The following is a 24,356-nucleotide window of genomic DNA, read 5'->3' as shown; positions in this document are numbered from 1 at the left end:
TTTGTTAAAATTTATGATTGAGAATAAGTAATCACTTAAGGTAATGATGTTCAAAATGGTAAACTGAATGTGTGAATCACATTATTAACAAGCTAATATAAGAAGGATGAAATAATATTAGTGCTGATGTCATAAAAGCTTTCAAATTTTCACGAAATATTCGATTTTACCCTTTTGCATTTTTTAGGAAACCCATACTCACAAACAAACTCACTTGCCACTAGGTTGCAACAACTTTTATGACTTAAGCCTGATACTTCGTACGTAATGTATAAAGCTGAAATAATTAAAATGTTATTATTATTATTATTATTATTATTATTATTATTATATAACTATAAATACATTTTTCAATATATAAAATAAATATTTAGAAGTATAAATACATTTTTAAATGTAAAAAATATTTTTTTAAAGGTATAAATATATTTTAAATATATTTATATGTACTTTTATATATATATATATATATATATATATATATATATATATATATATATATATATATATATATATATAAACCCATATAAAGACGTTTTTAGACATATTTAAACGTATTATATATATATATATATATATATATATATATATATATATATATATATATATATATTTAATCATATTTAGCCTATTTATCTATTACAAAGCTTATTTATATAATAAAAACGTATTTATATGTATTTATACGCATTAAAAATATGTTTATATATTTAAATGTTTTAAAAACGTAATTATATATATTTACATGTGTTTATACATATAAATAAGTTTGTAATATGTATAAATACATATAAATATGATTTAAAATATATAAATACATAAAAACATGTATAAGTATCATATATATATATATATATATATATATATATATATATATATATATATATATATATATATATTTGTTTGTAAACCTTTACAAACTTATTTGTATATTATGAAGCGTATGCATATAATTTTAAAGGTATAACTATGATTTTAAAGATATAAATACGTTTTTAAAATTATGAATATGTTTAAGAAATATATTTATACATCATATAATAATAATAATAATAACTAGAAAGGTAACCTCCGCGTTGCGGGGGTCGGAAGGTGTTGTTTTTGTGTGGAAGTATATTACATTGTTCTAATTGGTAAATACAGTAAAGTATGTCGCTATTGTGTACGTTCCGCCCATTTACAAACACACAAATATGTTGCACTATGCTATAATATAATGACCCCTTTGTGTTGCAAAGCAAATAGCAAGTGCGGCAGCAACAATTATTTATAAAGTTTTTGTAACAACACCTCTTTACCAAAGTACAACTCCAAATGACGATTTTGACTTTTTGATTATAATGTGGTTGCGTTTTGTCTATGAAACCAATTTTGTAGTCAAGGTTGTTGTCCGTTATGTGAAGCATATAATCAAACCAGGGCCACCATTCCCAACTCAAGAGCTTACACCCTTCAATATCAACCCCTTTGCCTGATTAGAATGACACTTCAATAAATTTAGCAACTGAATATGTCAAATCTTCAGCTGGTCTTCTTTTTCCAATTCCATTCCCATAACACCATCCTTCTCATTCTTCTCCACTTTCTCAATCTTTAATCTCTACTACATAAGTTCATTCAATATTAGTGTTTGACTTTGGCTTTGACTTTGACTGATGTCAATGGAAAAAAAAATACTTTATAAAAAGGAAAACAAAATTAATTGAAAAAAGAAGAAAATCAAAACCTTGGTTTATATAGAACAATCGTTAGCCATTTGGGCAAACATATTTGTATAAAGTTTAGCATCTCTTTTGTTACTCTCAGCTTCAAGTTGCTTTAAAGTCTTGTGAATAGACTTTACCTCCCTACAAAATAACAAAACCAAAACAAAATTATAGAGGTTTAATAAAATGACCAAAATGACCTCCAAATTTTATAGTTTTACTTGTTTTGTGGATCGGCTTCCAAGGCCTTCTTGATGTCTAATTCAGTCAATTCATAATCATAAGTTTCCATGTAAGCTTGTGCCCTTCTGTATAAAGCTTTCACATTGTAAAACTCAACATCCAACATCTATTGGAAACAACCTTGTATAATAATAATAATAATAAAAACTTGGAATTGTTTAAAAAAATTATAATGGTTTTTTGATTGATTACCTTTGAACATAAGAAGATTGCATTTTTGTGATCATCTAATTTGAGGCTACAAGCAGCAGCATTCAACCAGCATGAAACTCTTAATGATTTCACAACCTTTTCATCATAATCCCCAAACTGCCCTCCTTCACTAACATAATCGACTGCCTAAAAACATAACATGCATATCATATAAATGATTTATATTTATATTTTTTAAAAACTTTAAGAGTAAATTACACGAAGGGTCCCTATGGTTTGGGGTAATTTGCGCGTTTGCTATTATCAAATTATTAATTTCTTCTTTAATTTATTTTATCATTTATATTATTTTCATTTATTATTATAAGTAAGATACCAATTCCAATTCAACATGAAGCATAGAATTTGGTGGAATTGGAGAGAAGCCGTTGGGTAGTGATATAATTGTAACCCCTTCTTCACCAGATCCATATGTAGTTCATAAAAAGTCACATTATTTATCAATTTTAATTTATAATTATATTTATAGAATCTTACACTGTGGTTGAACAATTAAATCGGCTTTCTCTTCTCTTGTCATTGTCTTAATTGTTTTTGGAAGTGCCAAACATTAATGACCTAGTAAGACAGTATAATATTATTTTAAGGAAATTTTGTTACATGAAAATGGTTGAAAGAAAATAAACTAATTACATAATTATTTATTTACCATCTTTCAAGTAAAACTCAACACCTTCTTTTGGTGATTCATAAATTATAACACCATCGGGCAGCTTCACTACATACTTCACTGCATTAACCAACATCAATGAATGATTATATGTATTTTCACATCACTTATTAGTTAAGAAACTTGATATAAAATGGAAAAAAAAGAAGTGCAAAAGAATACCTATAACCTCAAATAGTAAAGGAAAGTAACCTGATCCTTATCGGCACAGAAAAGAAAAAAAAAATTTAGCCAATGACAGGAAAGAACTGTTAAAATTTTTCACATCTTTAATATATATGGGCATCCCCGCGTTGCGGGGGTTGAAAATGCCAATGGTATTTACAAACACCATGTCAAAGTTCGTTAGCAAATTGTTGAGTTAGCACCAGTGGTAACAGCGTGTTACATAACGTGTTGAGTTAGCACCGATGGTAACAGCGTGTTGTATGGAAAACTTATAACACTATAAAGAAAAACTGAATTTAAGACTGGAAACTTGTTGTGTTTAAACTTTAATATATATATACAAATACATATAAGATAGTATCAATTATTTTTTGAACGACATCATATCATATATATAAATAACATAAAACTACAGAAAGATGGCATATTACCATACAAACATACTACATTTAAGGAAAAAAAATCATGTGAAGAATAGGGAGACACCCTTGGGGTAATATCTTAAGTGCTTGAAGGAGTCAGTGAAATTAAGAAGCAACTGCTCAACAAAAAATAACCAAAATTATATAATGGAAACGGAATGCCCTATTCCATCCCTTATGTGATTCCTACATACCAAACTTTACCTTTTAAATAAGTTGACAGCCATACATTTGAAGAGTAAGTGTCAAAATATGTCCCAATAGCTTTCCAGCCAATTCTCTCCTTTGTCCATGCATTCCATGGTCAAAGAACTGAAACAATAACAATCGATCAAAAAAAACTGTACAAAAAGCATATTTCGTGTTGTAATCAGTCATCCACTGAATAGAGTAAAGCCTATAACTATGCATGTTTCTGTTAACAATAGGCTATGCCTTCTTCTAATCTGTCTGTATATAGGGAAGAATTGCCCAATAATCTCATCTTCCTCTACTCTGATGCCACACAAAAAAAGTATTAAAAATATATATTATGTACGGTAATATATTAACATAAGTATACCATTATCCTACCATGACATAAAAACACAAATCAAAATTTTTTTAATTTATTAAAGCTAAAGCTAGAAATAGAAAAAACAAAAACTATTTATTAAAGATATTGGTTATTATCTCTACATTGCTACTTGCTTTAACTGTTTTAAAATTTTCTTCAATAGGCTTAGCAACAATAATTTCATATTGAAATTAGTATATTGTTAAAGAATTATAGTTTTGACCCTTAAAAAATAAAAATTGATTTTTTTTCTAGACAAAAGAATAATAACATTACCTTTTGGAAAACTCCCACCGGAAAGAAAAGGAAATTTATGTTCAAAATTTGGCAAAGAAAGAAAAGGAAAAGTTTTAGAATTTCTCAAAAAAGTAAAGGTTTTATCAAATTCAAATTCTGAAAAATGGCATATAATTTTTATTTGATCACAGAACTTATTCATGTAATTAAAATTCCAGATGCACAGATACACAGTCACATATACACACATACACATAGTACCTTCATGCATTGGACAAGCTTTAAAACAGATTCAAAGCCACTCATAAAAAAACAACTTATAATCCTATTAAAAGAGAAGATATTTTCAGGTAAGTATTTTTAGTAAAATAAAATCTATAAAATAGCTTACTTTTCAATCATGTCTGCTTGCTTTGATAAGTATCCGTGTATCTGCCGGTTTGTATGTTGTAGGATTACATCAGAGGGTTTTGTATTTGGTAGTGTAGTGGTTGGGGAGCTCATATATCGGCCACCTTCTGGACTTCTGTTATTATGTTTGACTTTTTTTACCATGGGAAAGTGTAATATCTGCATTTACAAAATGTTTCTTTAGTCTATTTGGTACTACCATATGATAAAAAAAAGTTGGCACTAACAAAATTAGAAATCTAATATTTTTGTGCCTTTCCATAATTCTTTTAATCAATTTTAGTTGTACGATTTACCAGATGGGAGGGGGTATTTTGGTCAAGTATTCACAAACCATGACGACACATATCATTAATCTAAACATTTAACATTTTTCATCTTACTTGTAACATGGATGTCAATGCACTCGAAGATTGCTTCCAAACAATGGCGATTTTCGCCCATGATGACTTCATTTTCTAGCATAAAAGAGAAATTTCTGAGAATATCACCAAGAATGTATTTTTGCATTAAACCCCTTGAAACTCTTGGGACAATCACCACTTTGTAAAGGGAACATATTTCCCCAAAGCATCCTTTCTTCAGTCCCTGCAAGATATGAAAATTGACAGAAGCTAATAATAAATTACAAACCCACTTTTAATTTAAAGTTAAAGATCTGCCAAATACTACAAATTACCTCAAGATCTGGTGGTTGAACAGGGAATCTAGAAGTGAAGACACCTTAAATTACTTTAATTATAGCTTTTAGATGAAAGTGTAATGCAATAATTGATGTGCCATCATAAAACTTTGTAATGATAAGAAAGGGTATATATATGTATTGTGTATTTTTAGTCAAATGGCGAAAATACCCTTGCAGGGTGGGATTTGTTAGTAAGAAAACTAAAACTTTTTATTTTTTGAAAGAAAGCTGATAAACCATATGACTACCTTTTTGTATGTTTTTAGTTGTAGTCAACACTATGGTTGTTCTTCAACCCACAACACCAGTTGACGTATTTGAGTACTTTCATCGAACACTTGGCGTGTAATCTTTCAAACTCCACCTGAAGACAAAATTTATTTGTGCAAGGACCTAATTTTCAATTCAAATCAGCAGAACAAATATAATTTAATAAAATCACAAAGAATTAGACATTATTAGTTACCTGATCCGAGATTAAAAAACCGGACGCAGAAGAAAAGGAAGCGAGCAGCAGAACACCATCTAATTGAAAGAAGGGAGGCGGTGTGTTGTGCTCTACCACCAACGCTGGGGATTTCAAAATCCTGAAAACATTCCTAAAATCAATGCTAAAAACAAATTTGTCAAACCGGAGGCTAAAATCAAGTTACAGACTGTGGGAAGCAGTTGGAATAGGTAAGAGAAGATGGGGAACCTGAACAAAGATCTTAACACATAAATGTATTCATAAGTGAACAGTAATAGAAGAGACAGATTTCCCTAATTAATTTTACCCATTAAACCTTCAGAGCTAAGACAAACACCAGATTCGATGAAATGACGGAGGTTACGGGCCCATAACATCGAAGAAGCCGGCGGAATCTTCCTGGACGGCACCGATGATGCATCAATACCTTATAACCTCTGTACGTCTGAGAATGAAATCTATTTGAGGTTGATTCGATACCTGAGAAGCAGAAGGCGATGGTGGTGTCTTCTATGGCGGTCACCTGAGTTGGAGATAAACTGATCACACTTTGAAACTTAATCGAGGAAGTCAGAAGTGAAAAACTCACATCATCTAAAGAACACACTGATTTCCCCTGACCCCGACTCCGATCCCGACTCAGAGTCAATATCGGAAGCCGATCGATCGTCGTCTTCATCGCCCGTCGTGATTTCTTTCTGGACCAACAACAGCTACACATCTACTGGCTTCACCCTCTTCCTTTGTGAGAAGAAAGTTACCTGAGGCGGTGGGTTTATGGAGAGAACGGAGAAAAGCATTTGAGGCGGTGCAAAGTACAGGGACCCATCGATTGACACGTCCGATCGACAAAACACACAAATAAACGACGCAAAGACACGTTCATATTGGTATGGAAAAATTACAAAATAGCCCCTACAAATCATAGAAATCGGCCAAATTATAAGTAAGCAAAGCAGAGGGATGATAGGTGGACAAATTTCAACATTTTACTGTTGAAATTTTTCACAATCTTAATATATATATATATATATATATATATATATATATATATATATATATATATATATATATATATATAATAAATGTATTATTAATAAGTTATATGTTATATTTAATGATATGGGCTTGTTGAAACAAAAATTGTTGATGTTAAGTGAAATGAAAATTGTTGATGTTAAGTGGTAAGTTAATTGTTTTTTGTGTGGAGGTCTCTTAAAAAAGAGGCGAAGAGTTCGAATCTTGCTTGTGCAGTTTTATCTTTTATTTTTAAAATTAGTTATAAGACCCATGTATTATATGGGTTAATTTAAAAAAAAATAAATATAAAGGTCAAAATATTTTGAGAAATTTGAATTTATAAGAAAATAAGGAAATGATGAATTATTATAATGGAAATATTTTTTATCTTTTAAATTTAAACAAATAATTTAAATAAATAAAAGAAACTAATGAGTTTTAATTTTAGGAATTTTGAAATTAAAAGATGAGTTCATTAATGAAATTGATATCGATCTATTACTACATTTATTAAAATTATTACATTAAAATATTATGTGAAATTTAATAAAACTATAAAAAACTCATAGAATGGCATGTGGAAAAAATATTAATTCAAAATAACCACAAAATGACATTTGTCAAATTGAATAAGAATGTGACAAGTAGCAAAAAAAAACCTTCATTTATTAGATATGGTAAGAAGCTAACTCAGCGCTTTAGTGGCGCTAGATCTGCCCATTCGATCGCCTATGTGGCATGCCATGCCTCTAAGTAACCGGTTGAAAGGGCTAAAATGCCAAAAAAAAATTGCAAACTTCAATCTTTAGTGAACCTAAGAATATACAAAATGGTAAAACCGAATATTTTTGTGAAAATTTAATGGCTTTTATGGCATTAGCTCATAATATATGATTACATAAAAAGATAAAAATGAATAATTTTTTGATCTATGTTGTAATCATATTATTTACGTATATTATTTGATGTGAACATATAAATAGGTTCATAGAAGACTGTGGCTAGAACAAAGACAAGAATAAGACTAAGTGTAGTAGTTATAGCTAAATTTTACTGTCAAATGTGTGTACATGTAGAATTTTTCCTATATTTGTATGAGTAAATGTTTTATTTCATATAAAGTTCTTGTAAATTTTTACCGTTAGGACCAAGGTTCTAAAAAGCTTGCCATGGCTCCGTCATGACACGCTATGACTCCAAAGCTTGTATGTGCCGCCAAACTTTACCAAAACGCCGCATTGACTCATATATGTATATAAAAATAAATAATAGTTGAAAATACATATAAAAATATGAATTGTATACAAAGTTGTCGCCTTAAGTCATGTCTTACAAACGACGTGACTCGCCTAGGCTCGGAAAAACTTGAGGCTTGACATTGTCGTCAAGTCACGCTTTATGTTATTTAGAATTTTGGTTAGGACAAACATTAATGATAAAACCAATATCAATATATGATTTCTAGCTAAAAGTTTTATTACCATATATCTCTATCTTTAACTTTTAATTGTCATATATATGCTTTGACCTTGACCAACTCTCATTGTTTTTTTTACTGTGGATAACAATAGTTTCGGCTAACTATGATGAGGGTTGTGTCAATGTTTGTTAATAAATTAACCGTGGGTTTTGCCTATTCAAAATAGAATGTTGTTTTCACTAAAGTATCGTGTGTAGAAGTGTTTTGGTAAAAAAAAATTATAATTTTTCAAAATATTTAAAATGACGTAAATTATAAAAATCTAAATCTAAAAATTTATAAAACTCTCAAAAACTACCTTTTAAATTGTTTTTTTATTTTAATTTTTTTTAATACAGTACTTTGAAATAATTTTTTTGAGTTATTAAACTTTGTTGCATACTTAACTCTAAGTTAAATATAAACTCAACTAATTTTGCAATTTAATTTTTTTGTCTTTATCATGATAAGAGTCTATTGGTTGAGGTATAGAATTTTATACATAATGTTTAGATACCAAAATATTGTTAATGTTTCATGATTCAATTCTTTTGTTGGTTTTGAAACGGGTTTACATGAGTCATTCAAATGATACAGTTTACTATTTTTTTTTTTTTTTTTAAATTTGTCCAAAAAAGATATTATATTCAAAGAAGCCTTTTTAAAATAAATATGAATCTATTTTTATCGAAAGAATATAAATTGAATTTTCTTTAACTTTTTAAATGTAAAGTTTAATATAGGATATTTAAATTCTCAGCAAAATAGTTGTTATAATTTAAAGTTTTACTTGAAACAATAGTTAAGCTTTACTTCAATCAGTCTTACCACAAAAATATTTATTCGGTCCAAAAACGTAGTACTTTCAAATTCTTTTCTCTAGAGTTTTTTTATTGTAACTATTTTTTTTTCTATAATTTTATTAGGGAAAATGACTTATGAAGGTAAGTAACTATTTCGATTGTCCACATATAGGTAATATTCTTTTTTTGTTCTCATTAATGGAACAAACTTGTTAGTTTTGTTCATATTAAGGTAATATGACCGGCTATTACCTGTTTTTGCTTATGTGGCAGCCATCTGGCACATGAGTTGAATACGTTGCACCTACATGGCTTTGTGCTTATATCATCTTCGTTTACAGTATTAGAAGTCATTCAATTACACCCGATTTTGAACCCTAGATCTACGATGGCTTCTTCTTCCTCATCTTATTCTTCAAAACGACCAGATGATTTTCAAGCTGATCATCCATGTGATTGCAACTTACCATCTCGTGTGAAGACTTCAAGAACCCCTGACAATCCTGGAAGAAAATTTAGAGTTTGTCAAAACTCGATGGTAAGCTGAATACGTTCCAACTTTCTTCTTCTCCATCTTGTTGAATACCCTTTCTTCTTTTTCATCCTTTAACCTAACATTTTTTTAATTTTTCTTCAAGAATGGAAAAAGTCCAAGCTGTAAATTCTGGCAATGGCTGGATGAGGATGAAGGGAGGATAGATGGAAGAAAGCCTTACTGGAGGAAACCAGAAGAAAGCTGTAATTTAACCTTGAAAATTTGCACTTTGGAGAATGAAATCAGCATATGTAGAATGAAGATCGAAGAAGAAAAGAACACCAATTTTGTTAATAGACAGGAATTGGACAAAGTCAAGTGGGAGTTGTTTACTCACAAATTGGCACTGATTTTGTTATTTGTATTGTATGTGAAAATGTGGATTTCATTGTAGTTCATGATGTATTAGGGTTAATGATGTAGTTTATGATTAAAACATGACTGGTATTAAAATGATGTACTTTATGTATGTTATGAATGGATGTTTTTGTTACATGTTTTTGCTTCTGAAGTTTTTGTTACATGTTTAGAATGAAAAGTAATTAAACACTGGAATGGAATGAAAAGTAATTAAACACTGGAATGGTATACATTGAAACATTGGAATGTAATATAATATAATCTAACATGGGAATGTAACATTGGATTCCAGGAAACATTGTTTACAAAACAGTGGAATTAAACACAGTTACAGATGCATTACTGCCAAAAGGTACACATATTACTAGACAAAAGATTCCCAGTCAATGATGCCAAAAAAACAACAAATTATCAAATTCTAATCCAATTCCATTGGTTTATCACAACTACTCCCCTCTTTTCCCTCCCACTTCTTTCTTATTTGGATTTTTGTGATTCTTTCTGAAGGTTTCCTTCTTCTCTTTCCCTGTAGAACCTGAAATGCTGGTACTTCCATCATATGCTCCTCTTCCACTGGATCTTGGACTGCAGCCTGTCCTTGGTCATCTTGTCCAACTGGATCTTGAATTACTTCAACTTCAACCTGTTCAACTTGATCTACATCTCCAGCCTGGTATTCACCTTCTTCAACTTCAACTTCAACAAGTGCTTCAACATGTTCTTCAAGTTCAACCTGTTCTTCAACCCCTCCAACTTCAACCTGTTCTTCAGCTTCAACCTCAAGTTGGTCTACATCTTCATATGTATGATTACCCTCTTCATAATCAACTTCATAAGACTCCACCTCACTATCAGGCTCCCTTTGAACTTCACTGTCACTATCACTTTCCAAATCAACTTCATAAGACTCCAAATCAACTTCTTGATGCAATTCAACCTTCACTTTACCTGTTATGAAATAACTCAAATGTTAGAATTAGAAGCTGTTTTATTGTAATCAAAAGGTAAATGAGGAGAAATACCTTTTTTGTTGGCTTTTTTATTTTTAACTTTGACTTTGGATTTGAGGATTCCCCAATTGGTTTTTGAGGACATTTTGCTTTATTATGCCCTGATTCTCTGCATATGCTGCATCTCATAACAATTCCCCTTTTTGAGACTGTATGCTTATTGCCCTTTAGTTCATTCTCAATCTGATCCCTTTTCCTTTTTGTTGATGGTCTTCCTGGCATTCTTCTCATTTTGGGAGGCAATGGCTTGATGTAATCCACATCAGGCCACATATCACTACCATTTAGTGGCTTAATGGTGTACAAGTAGGCATTACAAAACATTCTTGTGGTCAACCATGGTGATACATAGTCCTCTGGATCCCTATTGAGGTTTGAAATTGCAGCATATGCATGTACACAAGGGTAACCAGTTAATTGCCAGCCTCTACATCCACATGTTTTCTTACCAAGGTCTACAGCATATGCATCTTGTAAAAGTCTCACTTCAAATTGTTGATAACCAGATGGTACAACTCTCCAAAATCTGTCCACATACACTTAAATGTAAGTATACACAATTGAATGTCAAACATATAAGTTGTAAGTATATAAAAGGTATTCAATCACTAACCTTTGAAGTGTCTGAATCTTGGACAATTTCAGTCTGATGGTAGGACATATGTTTAAGTCTCCCTAAGAACTTCCCTTACTTTTTTGTATACACAGTCTCTCCATCACATAAATTCTAATTTCCTCTAACATAGTGATTAGAGGTCTCTTCCTGGCAGCTGCAATGATTGAGTTAAAACTCTCAGAAACACCATTTTCATATGCATCACATGCCCTATCAGTTTGAAAGAATGCTTTACTCCAAGTTTTAGGGTCCTTCTCCATTAGATGATCATATGCTAGTGGTTCTATCTTCTTGATTTCATTCATGTGTTGCTCAAATTTAGCCTGGGTAGTAGAAGCAGCAGCTCTCCAGAAAAGTGTACTGAACTGTTGACCCTTGAATTTTTTCATGAAATTAGCACATATGTGTCTTGCACATTGTCTATGCTCTGCTGCAGGTACCCTTTCCTTGACAGCCTCAAGTAATCCCTGTCAGCATTACAAACAAAACATAAACTTCATATAAATTAAGTATTAAATAAAGAGACCATATAAAATCATTACTTTATGCTGGTCTGATATTAATGTCAACCCATGTCCATTTCCCATTCCAATGTCATCAAGGAGAAGGTCAACAAACCACTTCCATGTTTCCTTACTCTCAACTGCAACCACAGCCCAAGCAAGAGGGTAGATATGGTTGTTTGCATCCCTGCCTACTGCAGCAAGCAACTGACCTCTGCAAACACCTTTTAAGAAGCAGCCATCTAGTCCAATTACCCTTCTACAACCTTTAATCCATCCATCCTTCACACCTTTTAAACATACATAGAACTTTGAGAAGTAAGTGGCTCCATCAGGCATGGCATCTACATCCATCTTCACTGTTGATCCAGGGTTAGTCCTCCTTAGCTCTTCTCCATAGCTCCAAGTTTTAGCATAGTGTTCCTTTAAAGTACCCTCTATCTCCTTAAATGCATACCTCCTTGCATTTCTGCACTGTCCCACACTTGCAATCAAATTAAATGTCTTGCTAACTTTAGCCTTCAATTTCCTCACACTCATTTTTGGTTTCTGGAGAATCTGATTCATGAAATGATTACCTATCCATTTATAGGTAACAATGGACCCAAACTTGAAGACTCTTGAGCAATTGTGGTTATCAATTAAAGATTTAATCTGGAATGACCTTTCATTGCTCATCCAGGTTGCCCACAACCTAAAGGGACAGCCTTTATTATTCTTGTTCTTCTTACCTTTACAACACTTCACCAGTAACCTGTTATGATCACTTTTTTCGTACCACAAGTCATACCCATTCTTCACTGCATAATTGGTTAGACATAGCTTCAATTGCATTGGGTTTGCAAACTTCATACCTAGAATTGGCATCATCTTATCCCATGCTTGGTTCTCATCATGGACAGGGAATACAACCTTCTCATCTTTTCCATCATTAGGTTCATCATCATCACTAAGCTTACCTGAAAGTTTGTTTAAAAAATCGTCACCAACAGTTTTGTTAAAGGTATGGACTTCTTCATCCTCTTCATGCTCATATGCCATAATACCATCCAAGTTATCATCTTCTTCACTATCATCCTCTTCTACATTCTCATCCTCTTCTTCACTATCATACCCATTACCATCTGATAACACCTCATTTTCAGCCCAATCAAGGATTGGATCATTTTGTTGGTCAATATAGACATCCAACTCAGCTTCAGGAGTATAAGTAGCTTCAACAAACTCCCAATAATCAGCATCACTGTCGATTCTTATAATACCCTCACCTAAGGTTTCCTTTCTACTACAGTAGTACACATTATCACAACGTCCATTTGTTAAATTCCTAAGCCACAAAAGAAACTCTTTGTAGGAAAACCCTCCAAAATCGACATCACGCACTGTTATCTTTTCGAGGTCTAAGTATTTCAACGGATTTCGGGCAAATACTCCACTGTAATGAACATCTATAGTTAAATACATACCTGTAGGTGATTGGGACGCCATCTTACAGTCGACTTCAACACGTGATTATGATGAATTTGGTGAATCGAATCTAGGTGGATCGAATCTACAATCGGTGATTATGTTGAAATTGAACGTATAGAACCCTAATTAAATGAGAGAGGGGAGTAATGGCCACGTAAGAATCCACGTAATTGAACGTATAGAACCCTAATTAAATGAGAGAGGGGAGTAATGGCCACGTAAGAATCCACGTAATTAGTTTTAAATGAGTAACACTGAGTAAAAACGATGCAACCGGTTAAAACGGGCAAAAACAGGTAATAGCCGGTCATATTACCTTAATATGAACAAAACTAACAAGTTTGTTCCATTAATGAGAACAAAAAAAAGAATATTACCTATATGTGGACAATCGAAATAGTTACTTACCTTCATAAGTCATTTTCCCAATTTTATTATTATTATTCCTTTTAGTGCCTTGACAAAGTTAGATATCCGATACCAATCACACCATTTTATAGAACTGTATTTTATATATTAAAATTTTAAAGTACTCTTCATGTTTCAGAAAAAAAAAACACAATATTATCTTTAGGTTATGCCAAAAAAATGGAATGTTTCTTACAAAAAGTATTTTATCCAAATATACCATGCTTGCCGTTTGATATATATATATATATATATATATATATATATATATATATATATATATATATATATATATATATATATATATATATATATAGGAATGAGTTCTATGGAAAACAAATAACTAGAACAACATACGCTGGAACCAATAATCAAACGATACGTGTTCATTTCTTTATTCACAAGTAATGTATTGTGGAAGTTATTTATGTAGTTACCCTAAAGTGATGTGTTGTCATGTTTTCATTGGTTCAAGCATGTGTTGCCATAATCCTTTATTTTCCATATAACCCTTCCCTATATATATATATATATATATATATATATATATATATATATATATATATATATATATATATATATATATATATATATATATATATATATATATATAACTTTTATTTCAATTCTATATAAAATATTTTTAAATACTTAATTAATAATCAAACTTATTTTTCAAACTCACCAAGCATTCAATAATGGATGTTGCAATCATAGAATTCAAAGTTTCAAACCATTAATATATTACTCGATTTAAGTTTATGCCATAACCGATTCAAACCCTACACATCTAGTTAGTTAAATAATAAAGTACGATAAATATAGTAAAACATGGGACCCAATGATGAGGGTTTATGAGAAAAGGAATAAAATGTGGCAGGAGATGAGGCATGGAAATGTGTAGCCTTACCATTCTAAGCTCGTCTTCAATAATACATCACCTGGTTTCTGTGTGTTCGCCCACATGTGATTTCTCCTTTCATTTTTTTTTTCTTCTAACATCACCATTAAATTTATTGTATTTTAAATGATTTTTTTTAATAAAATTAACATATTATAGGTTTGCAAGAATAACAAAAATGTTAATGAGACGGTGGCTCAGCTCAAATCTACCCAATGTTAGAAATAGCGTATTTTGAAAAAAAAATTCACATTATTTAAGGGCCCAAATCAATGTCTTTTAAGGTTTATATGGGAAGTTAATCGCAAAACACTAATATAGCTTTAACTAACCCGAAAATCCCCTCGTAAGTTTAACTTCTCAACGACACTTTATGTTTTACGTACACAACTTAAAACAACGTCACCATAGATATATGGTTTGTTCATATTCATGAGACTCACCCAAAAGTGGCAACATCTTAGTATCTATACTCATTCATCCAAAATTTAAATAAGATAAACGAAAATTGCAGCTTTGGTTTTAGCAATAGAAAATGGTTTCTATAAATCACTGCTAGACTACTCGATGTGTTCGGATGGACGGAGTCGACGTTTTGGCATGGTGGGATAGGGGCGGTACCACTGATGGAATGATTCTGTTGAAGTATTTAAATGCGGGCTAGTTTACTCGTCTCTCTCTACGCTCTCTAATATTTTTATTCTTAACAAACACACACACACACACACACACATATATATATATATATATATATATATATATATATATATATATATATATATATATATATATATATATATATATAAGTCCTTGAATTTACCAAAATATAATAAGATTAGTATGAAACCTAATTAATATTTTGTGAAATACTTTGTAATATATATTTAATTTAAAATTACAAACTAAGTGGTTGGGGGAGAGGAGGGGAGGGGGGGGGGATAAGAAATATTAGGGGTGATAGCTCTCGACCGAACCCGTAACCCGACACTGACCCAACCCAAAAATAGACGGGTTTGGGTTGAGATTTTTGACCCGCCAACCCGTCAACCCACCAACCTGTTTATTTCATGGGTGTGTTGGGTTATCTGTTTGGGTTCGCGGGTGAACCCGCCAACCAGTGTGCATGTGTGTGTATATATATATATATATATATATATATATATATATATATATATTGTAACGTCCCATTTCTGGTATGTATTTTAAATATAGTATTTTTCCTTCTTTAAGAGGAACTCGACGAGTCTGTATCCCGAAGTCGGCGAGTCCGCTAGCCTGGATGAAACCCTAAATCTCAGGGTTTGTACCCTATTTAAACGTCATTATAGCCTCCCATCCCAACCCCCAACACATTCAGAGCATTTCTCTGTAAAACCCTAATCCCCATTGTTGAGCTTGAGTGTTTTGTGATAGCTTGGGAGTTGTAGAGGAGAAGGAAGGAAAGAAGATCAATAGAAGAGAAAGGAGATCCAAGAGCTAGTTTCCATCTACTTCATATTCAGGTAATAAAGTTATTACCTTGCTTATTCTTCCATTAAACCCTCTTTTATGCTTCTTTATGTCTCTTTCGGAGCTTTATATGATTCAAACTCAAGATTTGAGCTCTCCTTAGGATGGAGACCATAGATTTGGATGTTATTGAGCTCTAGGAACTCAATATAGATACCTTTATGCAAATATAGCCTTGTTCCAAAACCTAAGTGCTTAGTGTTGGATATTTTGGTGTTTTAGCCTCATTCTCGTGTGCATGCACGTAAAATTGGAAACTTTATGTGGAAAACCAGCCCTAAAAGCCCAGATCTATGAATTTGGATGCACTGAAATCGACTAGAATTGACTGTAGAATAATGGCATGCAGGAGACTCAGCGAGTCCAAGGCAATCTTCTTGCCTCAAAGAACAGACTTGACGAGTTGTTCATACAACTCGGCGAGTCACAGTCAGGATGCGTTCATATGATGAAGGAGAACTCGACGAGTTGCTCCTACAACTTGGCGAGTCGGATGAAGTTAGATTCGACGTTAGTCCAGAAGAAGAACTCGTCGAGTTGTTGCCAAAATCGACGAGTTGAAGTGAGTAGAGGATTAGAAAAGGTGTTAGGGACTCGGCGAGTTGGCGGCCCAACTCGGCGTGTCCGGTCAACTGAAAGTTGAATTTGACCAGGAAGTTGACTTTGACAGGATGTTGACTTTGACCAGGGATAAAATAGTCATTTTAGCCTGAGAGAAGTTATCAGTATTTGATTTGGTGTTTACAGGATTTGTAGTCGGGGAGTTCCGGAGTAGCAGTCGGCCAGTTTCAGATTTAGCATCTCAGCAGCCAGCGTTACGAGGTGATTTTTCCTTCCAGTAGGAATGGGTCTACGGCCACAATGTCGGCCCGTTTAGTAGCAGTAGTTCCGGACTTCGGTCCGATGCAGTGGTTCAGTGTGCTTGTTGTCTTTGTGATTCATGCATGTCTTCGTGTTATGTGTTCCGAACTTCGGTTCGATGCAATATCCAGTATATGTGTTTATGCTAGTAGTTATGATTATGATATGCTATGTTCAGTCAGTTTCCGGACTTCGGTCCGATGCAAAGGGCAAGGCCCTGGTTAGTTTCCGGACTTCGGTCCGATGCAGAGGGCAAGGCCTTGGTTAGTTCTGGACTTTGGTCTGATGCCGTTTCCGGACTTCGGTCTGACGCAGTGAGCAAGGCCCAATATGTGTTTATATGTTATTATATGGTATGTGATAGTTTGGGGGAGCTCACTAAGCTTCGTGCTTACGGTTTCAGTTTTGGTTTCAGGTACTTCCGCTAGCAAGGGGAAGAGCTTGGGATGATGGCATGGCACACACCACAGTTTTATCCTGGGAGTTTGTTCAGATGTTTGATATGATATTGACATTAGTTTGATTTGATACATTTACTATGACCTTTTCAGACACTCGAATCATGGCTCTATTAAGTGTTAGATGATATTATGGTTTTGGTAATGTTTTAAAAACAAAAAATTTTGGGTTGGTATTTTTTAGATGTTACAAGTTGATATCAGAGCCTTGGTTTGAGGGATTCAGGCACACTCTCGGATGTGACTGGACTCAAACTAAAGAAATGGTAAAAAGATTTTCAAAAGAAAAAATGTTTTCGAAAGAATTTTTGAAAAGAAAACTTAAAAAGAAAAGAGTCTTTGAAAAAGAGAAAAAGGGTGTGGTGCGTGTGATCAGCCGAGCTCAAGTAAGTACTCCCAAATTACCCATACAAGTTTATGTTATGATTATCAGTTTCAGTTTTAGTAGAAAAACATGCTAGAAGAGGACTAAAGATCTAGGAGGATGCCTTATGTCCCTGCTATATGTGTTTCAGCTTTATGAAAATTGCATGCTAGTATTGAGTAGACAGTAGTAGGATAGCCTGTTTTGGTTATGCCTGGTAGTATGAGCTTAGCATTGTATGCCAGTACAATTTCTTGTTATGAGGATAAAATTGCTTGAGTAGTTTCCTGTGTCTGAATATTGCTTGCTTTGTGCTTTGTGGGACTCTGAGTGATGGGAGTTAGCCATTAGGTGAATATGTCACGTCACATGTGATCAGGGTTGAATAATCTCAGAGTGTTGGATTTGGCCCTATTACACAACTCTTATTTGAGTCTAACCGTTGTAGGGACGAGTCTTTTACTCGAAGGATTATCTGAGCCTCGTCGCACGTGATGGTATTCAGGTGTTGGCTAATTGGCATTACAAGGAGGCCTTCAACAGCTGAGGATTGGGTTGGGTGGAGTCAGAGATTTCCCTAGGGCAAGCCTAGGATGAGAGTAGAAGAGATCAGTAGCAATAGAAGTGACTTGGTGGAGTCAAGGTAGTTCTTGAGGAAAGTACGGATAGATGTGGAAGGTAGTATGGGCCCGTACTACTGAAAGCAGAGGATCCGTACTTGAACCAAGGAAGGCTGAGATGAGACAAGGGAACTTGTAAGTAGTAGCGATCCCTCGAGATATATATCAGTGTTTCTGACGTTTATCATGATGTGATTTCAGAATGGTGGTTTTCGCCCTAGGCCAGCAGTCGGCAGTTCAGGAGCCGGCGAAGGATCAAGATCAAGCTCGGGGGGCCGAGCATCTAGATGAGCAGACCAAGGAGTTCCTCTCTTCAGAGGTTACTCGCACCATACTTGAGTAGACTCCTGTGATCTTCGGTTCGATCAAGGAGGGTATTTTAGAGCTGATGGACGAGAGGTTGAGCACATTCCGTATTGAGGTGCCGGCCATGATAGGGTCACGCACACTCACCTTCAGGGAGTTAGGAGCTTTTGGAGCTCCAGACTACCATGGGGCATGGGATCCCATTGCAAGTACCAGGTGGTTGGCGGATGTCGCCAATGCGTTCCGCACCAGCAGATGTCCCGAGGGGGACAAGGTCAGACTAGCATCCTGTCTTCTGAAGGACAGGGCACGAGATTGGTGGGAGGAGATCGGGCATGTTATCGGAGAGGACGCAGATCTTGATGCGATGACCTGAGTTGATTTTGCTACCAGGTTCAGATCCGAGTTTGCACCGGTTATTGAGGTGCAACAGTTAGCTAGGGAGTTTCAAGATCTCACCCAGACTATAGAGACAGTGGCGGAGATTACCGCCAAGTTCAGGGAGAGGGCTCTTCTTGTTCCTCAGTATGCAGCTGATGAGGAAATGAAGAAGGCCCATTATCATGAGATGTTTCAGAGTGATATCCGCTAGTTTGTGACCTGGTCCAGCTGTAAAACGCTGGATGAAATGATTGCGAGGGCTCCAGAAATATAGATAGATTTGGAGATGGAGAAGAAGAGGAAACCAGAGGCGGCATCTGGCACAGGGAGTCCGAGTAAAAATCCCAAGGTATCGGATCACAGATGTAGAGGAAAACAGAGCCATAGTAGGTGTGGCAAGTTTGGAAGATTGCACGATGGGGCGTGCAAGGCAGGGAGTCCCGATTGCTACAAGTGCGGCCGGACAGGGCATATTGTTGGTGATTTGTTATCATCAATGTTATTTAAGTGTAATAGGATTACTTTGTTGACTAAAAATGATCTTGATAAATATTAAACAAGTAAGGAAGGTGTGGAGTACACACTTGTTTAAGTTTGATCAAGTATTAAAGTATACTGTCATTTAGGGGCGAAGCCCCTGAACGAACGGGGGTCCGGGGGCAGCGCCCCTGGGAGCGACATCTGATCTGATTTGCTTCCATTGCAATCAGAGGGGACATAAAAAAGTCCCAGTGTCCGAGTTTGGCAACAGCAGGGAAGGTGGCGGCACCAGCCCCTGCTACATTGAGGATTACAGATGCCCGTCAGGGCCGGGGTGTGGCGCCAGTGGCGAAGAGTAGAGCTTTCCAGATGACAGCAGAGGAGGCGTGAGTGACTCCTGATGTGGTCACGGGTACGTATTTTCCTCTTGTCTCTTATTTGATATTGATTGTTTCTCATAGTTATCTGTTTTTGTATAGGGACGTTCTTAGTGAACGACATTTAAGCTGCAATATTGTTTGATTCGGGGGCCACCCGATCATTTGTTTCACTTGCGCTTAACAAGAGGTTTAGTAGAGCTCCGGGGGAGCTGGATTGTCCACTTGAGGTTGAGATAGTTGATGATAGGACTGTCAGGGTCGCGAGAGTTCATAGGGGTTGTTCGTTCCAATTATTTGATGAGCAGTTTTTAGTGGACTTGGTTCCTATTCCCCTGAGAGGGAATAAGGTTATAGTGGGTATGGATTGGCTGAGCCCCAATGGGGCAGTGATTGATTGTGGGCTGCAGTTAGTGAGGGTTCGTACTCCCAGTGGGGGAGAGTTAGTGATTCAGGGAGAGAGGCCACAACGTGGACCAGTTCTTTGTTCAACAGTGAGAGCGAGGTGCTACGTTCAGCAGGGTTGCGCATGCTATATTGCCTATGTTATAGATGCCATGGAGAAGGGTAAGGCGACAGTTGACGATGTACCAGTAGTGTGGGAGTATCCAGACATATTCTCGGAGGACTTGCCTGGGATACCTCCGGAAAGACATGTCGAGTTTTGAATTGACCTGGTTCCGAGTGCGGCTCCGATAGCCAAGGCACCATATCGTCTGGCTCCTCCAGAGATACAGGAGTTGTCTACGCAGCTGTAAGAGCTGCTAGACAAGGGTTTCATTAGGCCGAGTAGTTCACCATGGGGGGCCCCGATCCTGTTCGTGATGAAGAAGGATGGGTCGCACCGTCTGTGCATAGATTACCGGGAGCTGAACAAAGTAACGGTGAAGAACTGTTACCCACTCCCGAGCATAGATGATTTGTTTAACCAGCTTCAGGGAGCATCCTGATTTTCCAAGTTTGATCTACGATTAGGATATCACCAAATGCGGGTCAGGGATGAGGATGTACAGACGACCGCTTTTAGGACCCGCTATGCTCATTATGAGTTTGTGGTGATGTCGTTCGGTCTCACCAACGCTCCAGCCGCATTCATGGATCTCATGAACCGCGTATGCAGACCGATGTGGGATCGGTCAGTGATAGTGTTCATTGATGACATCTTGGTTATTCCAAACCTCAGGAGCAGCATGAGGAGCACCTGAGAGAGGTGCTAGAGACGCTGAGGAGGGAGAGACTGTCCGCGAAGTTATCCAAGTGCAAGTTTTGGTTGTGCGAGGTGCAGTTCCTTGGACACCTCGTCAACCAGAAGGGTATACTAGTAGATCCAGACAAGATAGAGGCTGTGATGCAGTGGGAGGTCCTGAGATCTCCATCTGAGATTCGGAGCTTCGTAGGACTGGCAGGGTACTATAGGAGATTCATCCAGGATTTTTCCAAGATAGCAGTTCCGCTCACCCGACTCACTAAGAAGTCGGTGGTGTTTCGTTGGGGGCCTGAGCAGCAGGCGGCATTTGAGACCCTCAGACAGAGATTGTGTGAGGCGTCGATTCTTACCCTGCCAGAGGGAGTAGAGGATTTTGTAGTCTACTGTGACGTTTCGATCACAGGTATGGGAGCGGTTTTGATGCAGCGAGGCCATGTGATAGCCTACGCCTCTAGACAGTTGAAGCCTCACGAGGCTAACTATCCTACACACGACTTGGAGTTGGGGGCAGTAGTGTTTGCCCTCAAGATTTGGCGACATTACCTCTATGGGGTCCGCTGTACCATTTACACGGATCACAAGAGTTTGAAGTACCTCATGGATCAGCCGAATCTGAACATGAGGCAGCGCCGATGGTTAGACGTGGTAAAAGATTATGACTGTGAGATCGTTTACCATCCGGGAAAAGCCAACATAGTGGTCGATGCCCTGAGCCGCAAGGCGATAGCAGCCCCGATCAGGGATATATGTCTGAGAATGACAGTGATTACTCCATTGTTGGAGCAGATTAGAGAGGCACAGGTTGAGGGCCTGAAGGAGGAGAGGCAGAAGTGTGAGAGGAATGTTGGCCGAGTAGCTTCCTTCGACTATGACAGTCGAGGGTTGTTGACCCTTCATGGGAGAGTTTGGGTACCATACTAGGGAGGAGTACGACAGGTGCTGATGGATGAGGCCCATAAGTCTCGGTTCTCCATCCACCCAGGGGCGACGAAGATGTATAGAGATCTTCGAACCGATTATTGGTGGCCCTGCATGAATCGGGACATAGCTTGGTATGTGGAAAGATGCCTGACCTGTAGGAAGGTCAAGGCGAAACACTAGAGACCCCACAGCAAGATGCAGCCGTTAGACATTCCCGTGTGGAAATGGGAGTATATCACTATGGATTTCATCACTAAGCTTCCCAGGACCGCACACATAGTTAATTCGATTTGGCTCATAGTGGACCGGCTGACCAAGAGCGCGCATTTCATACCGATTCAGGAAAGTATATCGGCTGAGAAGCTAGCCGATGTTTATGTGCGCGAGGTAGTGGCACGGCATGGAGTGTCTGTAACGGTAGTATCAGATCGAGATAGGGATGAGCAAAAGGACCGAACCGGCCGGAATCGGACCCAACCCGGGAACTAGCTTCGGCCAAAATCAAGAACCGAACCGGCCCGACGGTTCTACCGGTTCCCGGTTCCTACCGGTTCTTGTCGTGTCTTCAAATGTTGGAACCAATCCTCGAAAAATAACATCATACGGTTCCGATTTTTGGCGGTTCTACTGGTTCCGGTTATATCGGTTCTGGTTCCTACCGGTTCCCGGTTCCAAAAATCCATAAAAATAACGTCCCGGTCCCGGCCCAACCGGTTCCATCGGGTTTCGATTCGGGTACCGGTTCCGGCCGGTTCCCCGGTCCATATGCTCATCCCTAGATCGAGACGTCCGGTTCACTTCCAGGTTTTGGAAGAGGTTTCATGACGAGATAGGGACTCGTCTTCACTTCAACATCGCTTTCCACCCTCAGACGGACGGGCAAAGCGAGAGAACGATTCAGACTCTCGAGGACATGCTTCGGGCATGTGTTCTAGATTTTGGTGGCAGTTGGGATACGTATCTTCCATTAGCAGAATTTTCGTATAAGAACAGTTACCATGCCAGTATTGACCGCCCTCCTTTCGAGATGCTTTATGGCAGGAAGTGTAGGACCCCGATTTGTTGGGGCGAGGTCGGTCAAAGGGTCATCGGGAGCACTGAGGTGATTCTCAAGACCATATAGTTGAGCCAGCAGGTCCGTAGCAGACTGCAGACTGCGTAGAGTCGGCAGAAGAGTTACGCCGATAGGAGGCGTTTAGACTTGGAGTTTCAGGTGGGCGATATGGTCCTCCAGAAAGTGTCACCTTGGAAGGGTGGCATTAGGTTCCGGAAGAGGGGCAAGCTGGGCCGCATGTTCATTGGTCCCTTTAGGGTTTTGGCCAGAGTGAGTCGGGTTGCTTACCGTTTGGATCTTCCAATAGAGCTTAGCCAGATCCACAACACTTACAATGTCTCTCTGTTGCAGAAGTGTTTAGTGGATGAGTCAGCAGTGGTACCATTGGAGGATATTTAGGTTGATAGCAGCCTGAATTATATCAAGAGACCAGTTGCGATCTTAGATTGGAAGACGAAGACCTTGAGAAACAAGGTGGCCCAGTTAGTGAAGGTGAAGTGGCAACACCGGAAGGATTCAGAGTGGACATAGGAGATTGAGGAGGAGATGAAGGAGCACTATCCGGAGTTATTTTCAGGATCGGTGGCTGCAGACTTCGAGGACAAAGTCTAAGATAAGTGGGGGAGAATTGTAACGTCCCATTTCTGGTATGTAATTTAAATATAGTATTTTTCCTTCTTTAAGAGGAACTGGACGAGTCAGTAGCCCGACTCGTCGCGTGGGGATAGGATTTGCACGCGGTTTTAGTAGGCGACTCGACGAGTCTGTATCCCGAATTCGGCGAGTCCGCTAGTCTGGATGAAACCCTAAATCCCAGGGTATGTACCCTATTTAAATGTCATTATACCCTCCCACCCCAGCCCCCAACACATTCAGAGCATTTCTCTGTAAAACCCTAATCCCCATTGTTGAGCTTGAGTGTTTTGTGATAGCTTGGGAGTTGTAGAGGAGAA

At 36.7% G+C, this 24,356-nt stretch overlaps 1 protein-coding gene across 14 annotated transcripts; it reads right to left on the bottom strand.

Moving 5' to 3' along the window:
• Positions 1-1,070: 1,070 nt before the first annotated feature.
• Positions 1,071-6,612, bottom strand: LOC145063364 (70 kDa peptidyl-prolyl isomerase-like). 14 transcript variants are annotated; one of them, XM_079010958.1, is made up of 13 exons: positions 6,370-6,612; positions 6,261-6,303; positions 6,088-6,179; positions 5,778-5,898; positions 5,010-5,675; positions 3,627-4,785; positions 2,995-3,024; positions 2,812-2,892; positions 2,640-2,720; positions 2,142-2,284; positions 1,928-2,055; positions 1,727-1,847; positions 1,071-1,603 (listed from the first exon to the last, which is right to left on the bottom strand). In XM_079010958.1, exons 9-12 carry the CDS (start codon positions 2,680-2,682, stop codon positions 1,733-1,735), a joined length of 429 nt encoding a protein of 142 aa, XP_078867084.1. In that variant the 5' UTR covers positions 2,683-2,720; positions 2,812-2,892; positions 2,995-3,024; positions 3,627-4,785; positions 5,010-5,675; positions 5,778-5,898; positions 6,088-6,179; positions 6,261-6,303; positions 6,370-6,612; the 3' UTR covers positions 1,071-1,603; positions 1,727-1,732. The 14 variants fall into 14 exon arrangements, 12 of the variants coding, with proteins under 12 accessions (XP_078867084.1, XP_078867086.1, XP_078867082.1 ...); XM_079010960.1 differs by lacking the exon at positions 2,995-3,024 and having other exon boundaries at positions 3,627-3,917; positions 4,607-4,785; XM_079010956.1 differs by lacking the exon at positions 2,995-3,024 and having other exon boundaries at positions 3,627-3,734; positions 4,607-4,785.
• Positions 6,613-24,356: the final 17,744 nt, after the last annotated feature.

The sequence above is a fragment of the Lactuca serriola genome, chromosome 7 (genome assembly GCF_051521515.1).
Source record: "Lactuca serriola cultivar US96UC23 chromosome 7, Lser_US96UC23_V15, whole genome shotgun sequence".
Lineage (NCBI taxonomy): Eukaryota > Viridiplantae > Streptophyta > Magnoliopsida > Asterales > Asteraceae > Lactuca > Lactuca serriola.
Note: the sequence above shows the minus strand (reverse complement) of the source record. Positions and strands in the feature narration are given on the sequence as shown.

What these genes read in the sequence shown, in the direction of transcription:
- LOC145063364 (XM_079010957.1), bottom strand. Translation starts at nt 2,682, where the DNA reads ATGACAAGAGAAGAGAAAGCCGATTTAATTGTTCAACCACAGT. An exon ending in CAATCTTCTTATGTTCAAAG is followed by an intron (nt 2,056 to 2,141) that starts GTAATCAATCAA and finishes TGTTTCCAATAG; the next exon opens with ATGTTGGATGTTGAGTTTTA. An exon ending in GAAGCCGATCCACAAAACAA is followed by an intron (nt 1,848 to 1,927) that starts GTAAAACTATAA and finishes GTTATTTTGTAG; the next exon opens with GGAGGTAAAGTCTATTCACA.